Consider the following 10024-nt stretch of genomic DNA (forward strand, 5'->3'; position numbering starts at 1 on the left):
ATATTGCTAGTTTGATTAGTCAATTAGGTATATATTGTCCATTTGAAAGTGGTCAAGGCTATAAATGCGGCTAATGACATACAATTTCAATTGATAACGCTCAAGTGGTAAATTTTAATTTGAAATGGTCAAAATGCACTTGAGTGTTCAATTTTCAAATGAAATATCAAATTTAAATAAAACCAGTGTCATTAGTTAGATTATGAGACAAGCTTTGTGTGGACACTTGAACCACCCCAATCGGACATTGGATATGAAAACGACGTACATCCGAAGTTCGTACCAAAAATTGCTATGTTATAGCATATTCAGGTGTGTGCACCGCGGTGCATGTATTCACATGTCGCGGCACACATCACACAGCTGGCAGTTGTGATTTTTGTGCCACATGCCGCAATGCATTGCCCAAATTTTGAGTGAATTATGCTGTTTTGAGCTGCGAGTTGATGTGCATATGCTTTGTGCTTCTGCTGTGTACTATTCTAAATAATGTATGGTTTTTATAAAGAGATTTTAAAAAGTTTTGTTTTTGGATCTTGCATTTTTCAAAGTAAATTATTTTGATTAACAATTATATGAAAGTTTGTATGGTAATATCAATGAATGCATTACAATTAACATGTAACTATTCATTGCTTTTTGCTCTTAACGTAGCCTTGTATCACTTTTTTTTTTTTTTCATTTTTTCCATGCATGTGGTAAAACGAAATTGAGCTTTTAGGAATTAATTATCTTTTTGGTTTTTGGGTTGATTACCAAAACTGAACTTCTTATGATCACCTTTTAAAAAATGAGGTGAGTACCTACTATATATAATAGCTAAGCTATAAATGAGTGTAGTATTCTCTTCTAGTGCATCGTATGGAAAGGTAAATGCTAGTTTTGATTATATATATATATATATATATAAAGAAAACATTATAATTACCTTAAACATTAACTCATAATACCATTGATCATATCCTTTATGTATGTCAATGTGCACATTCTATCACGAAGTGCACATTCCTTAAATGAAGGGAGAAGGAAATCACAATTTTCTCGCCTTTCTGGCTCAGTATTAAACACTCCTTCCCCAAATACATGACGATCAAGAAGATTATAAAGAGATGAGAAAGTAGGATTTGGATTCTTTGAAGCTCAGCCTCTATAATAATTTGTGAAATTATTTGTAAAGTACTAGTCCTCTATATTCACTTTTTTTGGGAAAAAAAAATTGTATAGAAGCTAGTATACTTTGTTTTCAACTTTATTTGCATAATCATTGTTTTTTTCATAGTCGTAATGAAAAGACAATCCATAAGGGCAGAGTATGTAACTTTTGGAACTCCACATACCGGTCTGTGGAGTGTAGTGGACAGCTAGTTAATATATGATCCAATTTTTCATGTTAATCTATAACTTTAATTAGAAGGTGATTCCTCAAGTGTTCCTTAACAATTAGAGCCAAGCTTAGACAGAATTAAATAAATAATTTATTTAATAATCTTTCCCACTTCCCATCCTCCAATGCACTCAAAAGTGTAAGAAATTTAAAAAAATAATTTATCTCATTTATTAATTTAATCTCTGAAATTTAATATTTATCAATCAAACCCTTAAAAATTGACATCCTTAAGTCAATGTTACATCACTTGTATGTCTAGAATTATATATCTTCAAATTATAAGAATTTATTGAGCATGGTTAATAAATTTTAGGGGCTTAATTAATAAAATTGAATTTCATGGATTGAACCAATAACTGAGGCAAATTTAAGGGTAAAAAATTTCATTATTCCGTTCAAATTCATTTAAAGCATGAACTTCCATATGCACTACTTCTCACAGGGCAAAGAATAATTTTCTTTCTGGAACCCACAGCGACAGTACAAAGAGAACTGTTAATCCATTGTGGACTTGCAAAAATGTTTGAGCTTACACGTATTGGGCTCCAGAGCCCATATTGACAACCCATTAACCATAGTTGACCATGTACTGAATATGGGTGCATGTGGGGTGAATGGTAATTTTCTTTTTGGACAAAGATAAGGGAACTATTTCCTTCTTTTTTCTAGTATCAGCCTGGGATAGAACCCCAATAGAAAAATACAAAATATGAAAAAGGAGTGAGAAAATTGCAGTGAACAAAATATAAAGCCCTCCACTTTAAGCAACAAAATGACACTAAAATTAAGATGAGAAAGAAGTCAAGAACACCTAAATAATCAATACCCTTTCGTTTCTATTACTTTTAATTTGTTTTTTATATAAATAAAATTATATTTTTAATAGAAATTTATTGTAAACTTTTTAAATTATTCTTTATAATTTTATCATTCATAATTATAAGAAACAATTAATGAAAGATTGATTAACACCATTAACAAACGATATTATAATCAAATTCCTTTAATTTCAGGTACAATTAATATAGTTAATTAATTTTTTTAAACTGTGTGATATAATTATGTGTTGCAAAAGCGAAGTTATATAACGAAACACAAATCCTGCGAAGAAGGCAGTCCAAGAAAAAGAAGTTATATATAAAGCAATGTTACTATGTTTGATAGACAATATATAAATGAGCAGTGTAGTAATATTGATTCTAGCACGCAATAAATATCTCTCTTCTTTAATATTCCATCATTTTGCCCCAACCGCGACGAGAAAAACGAGAGAATTTGTAGATGAAAATAACAATGGAAGACAGTTAAGAAAAATCTTGGTTTAACTTACAGATTTCTTTAACAATCTATGATTAATGTGCCGGACCTATCTTATTTTCTGTCTGGTGATTTTGCTGACTTTCATTCCAAGTTTAGAAGATAGTCATGGACAATTCTCCTAATTCATCAGGAAATTAGCAAAAGCTCAATAAAGGGAACAAGCAATTATAAGAGAGCAAGAGAGAAAGAGTTAATACCGATCAAGCAATGGATGACAAGAAAGTTACTTGCATGAGGGTCTCTTCCGTTTCATCTTGGGAACAAATTTGAGATGAAACAGAAGCTCCATGAAACAGAGTTGGTGATGAAGAAGGGATTTCAAGTGATATTAATTGTCATGAAAAGAGCGTCCAGTTCCTCAATATCATGACATGAGTTGGTATGAGAATCATAATAAAGTTTCCGTTTCTTCAACTGAAGAAGTGGTGGTTGTTCATCAACATCTCGAGGCCTCTTCTTATTCTTCTCCAATTCCATTTGCAGAGAGAATTTCTGATAATCAGAGACATATAATGGGCACACCCCACATTCTTTGATACCAACTACCTCGTTGATATTAGCAACCTCGTACCCAAAACGAGGTTCTACACTGAATTCAAAGCAAAGTTTTATGTCAGTGACCAACTCTTGATTATTTCCTCTTATTCTTTCAATCACCTTCAATATCTCATCCGAAGCAAACTCATTCTTCCATATGTAAACATGATCAGAATTCATATTTGGAAGAAACAGATTGTTGTACGGTAAATCTGACACCTTAGAATCTCCCATGTGGCACGCACATTTCAATGCAACATAACATGTCTTTTCTGAGTGAAACTGAAGAACGACACACAGAGAAAAACCCAACAAGTCTGAATTTTGAAGGACTTCAATAATCATGGAGCCCTTTGCTGTCCGATATTTGAACCACTCAGGTACTGTTCGTCCAGGAAAGCAAATCAAACTACGAGCACCTTTAGCCTTTCTTTCTTGCTGAAATTCGCAAGCAGCTCTATTGATCACAGAATAGGCATCTTCTATGATACTGTGAAGTGATTGTTCATTCAGTTTCACGCAATTCATAAATGAGAAGTATTTTTCACTCACGTTCAGTGGCCTAAAAGTTGACACTATCTCTAATGACATGCAGTTATAAGCATCTAAGGTTGTAATGGATGGTGGAAGTTTTGGTAAAGAACGAAGCTTCCTGCAATTCGATATGAACAGACATTCCAATCTTAAAAGATGTTCAGTGTTATTGGGGAGTTCAGTTATGTGACTACAGTCTGTCAAATACACTACAGTTAGAGCCAACATGCCACCAAATAGCCTATATAGCATCGAATTATCAAGCACTTCACAATTAGGAAGCCTGACCATTGTCAATGTTCTCAAGCATGATAACTGTTCTGGAATTTTCTTCAGTCTTAAGCCACCCAGATCCAGCACTTCCAGATTACTTGAATGCCTTATGGATGAGTGCAAATTTTCGATTCCAGTGTGGCATAAATTCAACTCCCTTATTTTTTCCGATGACACTGAAAATTCCTTGAGACTTGTGCATTCTTCCACCCGAATGTATTGTAGAGATTTTAAATGAAACTTAGTTTTTAGACTCTTGAGTTTCTTGCACCCACTTAACTCCAATTCAACAAGTGAGTGAAGAGACAAAATAGAAGAATGAACGTAATGCAAACTCTCACAATCAACAAGAGATACTACCTTAAGACTTGAGGCTTTAGAGAAATTTGGCAGCTCCTTCAATTGTTTGCATCCGTTAAGGTTTATCTCTTTTAAGTTCACAAGATCCTATAACAACATAGAAAAATCAAATAAGAACCATAAACTTTCAAATGCATGAAAAGCATAAACACAAAAAAAAAATGTTTATATATACCTGCACTCCATTCCAAAGCTTTTTAACATGGCTATTGGGCATGTGAAGCTCAACGAGATTTTCAGGACAAAAAGTTGGTGGCAGAGATTTAAGTGGATATCCATACCACTCTAGATACTTTATTTTGTTAGGAAAGAACTTGAGACCTTTTGGTAAATACACATGACTTGAGTGATGGTTTAAAGCAGAGAAAAATTTGAGAAATCGCATATTAGGCATCCTTTTGAAAGTGCGAGCACTTAAATGTATATCTTTGATTCGAGACACATCTAACATTATGCCTTCAACTTTATCGGTGCCCTAAAAAGAAAAACAAAGAATGATAGTAAGTAAAGCATATCATAATAGATGCATTTTAAGGTAAAATTATATATTGGGATCCAAGCATGTTTGTCTTAATTACCTTGTCATTAGCCAAGACATCATAGACTTCTTCACAATCCCATAATCGACTCCGTCGTTCAGGTTCATTGATAGATTCTTCACGAACAATTTCCCAACCCATTTCCTGTATCAAATCATGCATTTCTAAAGGCATGTGATCATTTGCAATTATGAGAGCCTTATCATGAAGTGTTCTTATGCCAATAGCTCCATAGAAGTCATAGCCATCCAATAGGCTAATCACATGTTCTTTCAACATTCCCTTCAAAAAGCATGCAATCTCCAGAAATATGTTCTTCTCTTCATGATTTAATCCATCATAACTCAATCTTAACACCTTCTGAATATCTTCATGGGGAATCTTTACAAGTTTTCTTAATGCACTCTTCCATTCAATTTTACTTTTGCCATGAAGAAATGAACCCAAAACTTTTAAAGCTAATGGAATTCCTTTTGCATAAACAACTGCCTTTTCTGATAACTCCTTATATCCTGTTATAGGCAGATTTTGGTTGAAGGCATTCAAGCTTAAAAGCGCAAGGGATTCTTGGAACTTCAATTCTTTGACCTTATATATCACATCAACTCCTTTGCTAAGCACATGCTTGTCCCTTGATGTGATGACAATTTTACTTTCTAGACTAAAGCAATGAGGTTCCCCAACCAAGTACTCTAATTGCTCTAAAGTACTAACAGCATCAAGAACAATGAAAACCTTTTTACGACTAACCCTAGACTCAAGAAAAGAGGTTAAAGTTCCAGTAAAGAGATCTTCTTCTGGTAGCAGACAGGAGAGAAGTTTATAGCGTAAATCCTCAAGTCCACTATCATGCTTTGCAGAATTTTCCCTTACATTTGCCAAGAAGCAACAACCTTCATAATGGGGAGAGTGTTTGACAAATGTAGCTTTGGCAAGAGTTGTTTTACCAATGCCACCCATGCCCCAAATTCCAATGGTTTGAAACTCTCTCAATAGTAACTCAATCTTTGCATAGTTGTAATTAATACCTACAAGGCCTTTCAAATCAGTAAGTGGGTACTTATGATTCAATTTTTGCAGTATATCTTTGACAATCTGTTGAATGAGTTCAGATTCAATCCTAACAGGTGAAAAAAAAAAAGGCAAGTCTGAATTAATTGAGGAAATATTTGATTTGTTGAAATAGCAAATTAAGGGAGGATAAAACAGAGTAAATATACATACTACATGTAAAGATACATCTGAAATTGACCTTTTAAGCCACAGTCACTCAGTCATCTAGCAAATGATGAAAATGAATTTATTACCTGAATGTATGAGAATCATAACCAGCTAAGTTTGCAGCTTCATTGAGAGCATGCTTCCACTTTTGAATCTCGTGTAGGTTGACCTTCAGGTCCCTCTCATGTTTCTCTAATGCTTGCTCGTAGAGGCCAGTCTGATTTCGTACATGAGATGGCTCAACTTTATAAAATACTGGAATAACAATATGTTCTTGAACCCTTTTGCAATGAAGTATGTGGGCAAGTTCATCCAAGCACCATCTTGAAGAAGCATAATTTTCTGAGAATACCACCACAGATAGATAGGAATTCTCGATTGCTTGCATAAGTGCTGCTGAGATCTCATCTCCTCTTGGGAGTTCATAGTCTATGTATGCTTTTATTTGCTTTCTGCAGAATGCTTCATAAAGATGGCTTGTGAAGTTGTTGCGAGTGTCTTCACCCCTAAAGCTGATAAAAACATCATACTTCTTCAAGGAAAATTTATCAGAGACACAGGATGAAGCAGTATCAGTTGCCATGTCTCAGTGAGCTGGAGAATACTTGTATAGTGTGAAGTGCAGAAGAAAAGCAGAGATGGAAGGATAGAAGGGAGGTTAGAAGCTTCATTTATATACACACAAGTGGAAGGAGGAGCCCATGCGATTCTGTTTTGATAAATTTTTTAAATTCCATGATGGAGGGAATCAATTCTTTATTTAATAGTGCCACTTTTTGACTCTTATCAGGAAGTGAGGCTATAAATTATAGGACATTGAATAAATAAATGAAGCAGCCTTCTTGTAGCTAGCAAACAAATCAACGATATAATAATAAAATACTAAGATCCTTTTTGTTGTTATTCACTTTGTTCTCTTATTCGTGCAAATGAATTAAGGTTGAGCCTCGCGTGCTTCAAACTTTTGGCATATTATAAAGGCTTAAAATTGACATCAGCCTTCTCAATGTAAGTTTCTTCTCTGTTAGTGCGTATTCCACCAAATCTACAAGCATTAACAACAATTTAAGAGCTTCGGGCGTTGAAATCAAACTTCATCCCACTCATCCTATTTTAAATTTAAACTTTTAAATATTTAAAAGATAAAGTTTAGGTGCAAGTCTTGAAATTTGTTTGTTATGAAGCTACAATTAAAAAATCTGACAAAGAGATGTAGTTTATAATAAATAACATATGAATCTCTTAAGAGTTCTTTTTACATGTAATATCTTTTAAAGAATGTAACAAGTTAATAAGAAACACTTGACTGTTTGATATGCCATACGGAATAACGGAATAAAATAGGAAAAACTAGAAAGAGAAAGTGATTTTATAGACCAACAATAAAAAAAAAATTATCCCGTTAGGTGGGATTAGCTACATAAATCACATTATGTCATTATACTATATTATTTATTAAATTTTGAAGAATGTTGTTGATTAAAAGATTTCGATCAACAACAGAAAGAGAAAGTGATTTTCATTTTAAGTAGTTTGAAAATATCTTATGTCATTAAAATGAAAAAATAATATAAAAATGATAACTAGAATCAAATTGTTGTATGATGAGAATATGTATGTATGTATATATATTATTGTTGGCCCAATTTTAGGTAAAAGGGTCAAGTGTCTCGACACTTTGGGTGTGAGTGTGCCAGCCATGTTAGAAAAGCATGCCTTCAAAAGAGTAAATTATGATCAAGTGATTGAATGGATTCTCAAGGTTATTTATCATAATTTTTTTGAAGAGTCAAGTGACCAGTGAGAATAATAATGGGTGTGCCATGAATGAGCATAAAGCCCAATAAGATTGTGAAATTAGCTTTGGACACTAAGTTTGTATAAGAAAAGTAAATCACATTGGGTGAATTGGAGATAACACAAGGTTAGTAGTAGGATATTTGTGCTAGGCAAGTTTGATATAAATTTGATAGTGTCAAGAGACCTTGAGTTATGTGCTCATTGCCTCTTTATAGCAAATGGCAACGACGAGCTCCCTTTCAAATTTAAACTTGGAGCTAGTAGGAACTGTTATGTCTTTAAATCCTTGAGGAAGCTCCATCATGCAAAGCAATGGGCGTGAGTGTGCTGAGAATCTTGAAGAGGGGATGATGTGGACATAACTTCATCATGCTTTTCCTCAAAACATACCGTCCCACTTATTCGTGCAAGACTAAACAGTTAATGGGCAGAACATTTTTCTTTTCTGATTTGGGCTTTGGATACCACCGTAATTGGGCCTAGTGCTCTAGTATAAGTTCAAACAATTATATATCTCCCTTTTTTTTTTTATCAAATTAAAATAGAAAGCTTTGCTAATAATAGTAAGTTAATAACCGTAAGATACTTATGTCCACAACATCTTCAACTTGAAATACTCTTTTTATCAAACGAAAACATGCACCCTGAGAATTTATGTACTGAAGCTGCTTCAAATTATCAATTATTCTATCAAATAATCAATAAAACCACCCAACTACACAAGATTATGTCACAAAGCATTTAAATCCCCAGAAAAAGGGAGGAGGGGGGAAGCATCTTTGGCACGCATTTATGGCTTTCAATTCAAGGGTTGTAATGGATGGCGGTCGTTCTGGGAAAGAAAGGCATTCCAATCCTAAAAGAAGTTCAGTGTTGTTGTTGGGGAGTTCAGTTATGTTGCAACAGTTATCCAAACATACTTCTCTTAGAGACAACATGCCATCAAATAAGATATGTAGCTTCCAATCATCAGTGACTTCACAATTACAAAGCCAACGCTTCGTCAAAAGCAAGTTACTTGGTTTGGAAGGTCCGCAAGTCTTGAGTCATTGAGATCAAGCAAGCACTTCCAATTTACTCAAAAACCCAATGGATGAGCGCAAGATTTTGATTCCTGTTTTAGATAGGTCCACCTCTGTCATTTCTTCCAATGACACTGAAAATTCCTTGAGATTCAAGCAATATCTCAAATCAATGTATCATAGAGATTCTAAATAAAACTCACCTTTTAGACTCTTAAGCTTCTTGCACCCATGTAAGTACAACGTAACAAGTGAGTGAAGAGACAAAAATTAACGAATGAAGGTAACACAGACTTTCAATGTTAGTAAGTTGTGTTACGTTGAGATCCAAGCATTTAAAAAGATTCGGAAACTCCTGTAGTTGTTTGGAACCACTAAGGTCTATCTCATGTAAGCTCACAAAGCCTTATAACAATAGAGATTGTAGACAGCTCAAATGAGATCATCAAGAAGTTTCTACTGAATGAAAAACATGAACACCAATAAGTTTATACATACATGCACCCCGTTCCAAAGCTTAATAGATGGCTATTGGGCATGTAGAGCTTAAACAGTTTTTTAGGAAGAAAGTAGATGGCAGAGATTTAAGTGGGAATCCATGCCATTCTTGATACCTTATTTTACAAGGAAGAAATTTAAGACCTTTTGGAAGGTGCACATGACTTGAGTCACGGTTGAAAGCAAAATAAAATTTGAGAAATCTTATATTAGGCATCTTTCAGAAATATCAACTTCCAAATGTTGCGCTCTAATTTGAGAAACATCCAACTTTATGCCTTCAACTTTTTTTTTTTTTATCCCTCAAAAGGCACAAAAACAAGGACCATGATAAGCAAATCATATCATATTAAAATTATATTATTATATAGGATAGAAAAGCAAATACAAATTTCTTACCATATTATTAGCTAAAACATCATAAAGTTCTTCAAAATGGCAATACCTACTCCGTCTTTCTGGTTCATTAATAGATTCTTCATGAATAGTTTGCAAATCCATGTCCTGTTTCAAGTCATGAATTTCTGCATACA

At 33.9% G+C, this 10024-nt stretch overlaps 1 protein-coding gene across 2 annotated transcripts; it reads right to left on the bottom strand.

Annotated features, from left to right (window-relative positions):
- Positions 1–1825: 1825 nt before the first annotated feature.
- Positions 1826–6785, bottom strand: LOC129288061 (disease resistance protein RML1A-like). 2 transcript variants are annotated; one of them, XM_054924383.1, is made up of 4 exons: positions 6258–6785; positions 4990–6070; positions 4587–4886; positions 1826–4498 (listed from the first exon to the last, which is right to left on the bottom strand). In XM_054924383.1, the coding sequence occupies exons 1-4, from the start codon at positions 6752–6754 to the stop codon at positions 3026–3028; spliced, it is 3351 nt and encodes a 1116-aa protein (XP_054780358.1). In that variant the 5' UTR covers positions 6755–6785; the 3' UTR covers positions 1826–3025. The 2 variants fall into 2 exon arrangements, with proteins under 2 accessions (XP_054780358.1, XP_054780359.1); XM_054924384.1 differs by having other exon boundaries at positions 4990–5978; positions 6258–6391.
- Between the last annotated feature and the right edge of the window lie 3239 nt (positions 6786–10024).

This window comes from Prosopis cineraria, unplaced genomic scaffold (genome assembly GCF_029017545.1).
Source record: "Prosopis cineraria cultivar Desert tree isolate PC_DT_omini unplaced genomic scaffold, ASM2901754v1 PC12, whole genome shotgun sequence".
In the NCBI taxonomy this organism is placed as follows: Eukaryota; Viridiplantae; Streptophyta; class Magnoliopsida; order Fabales; family Fabaceae; genus Prosopis; species Prosopis cineraria.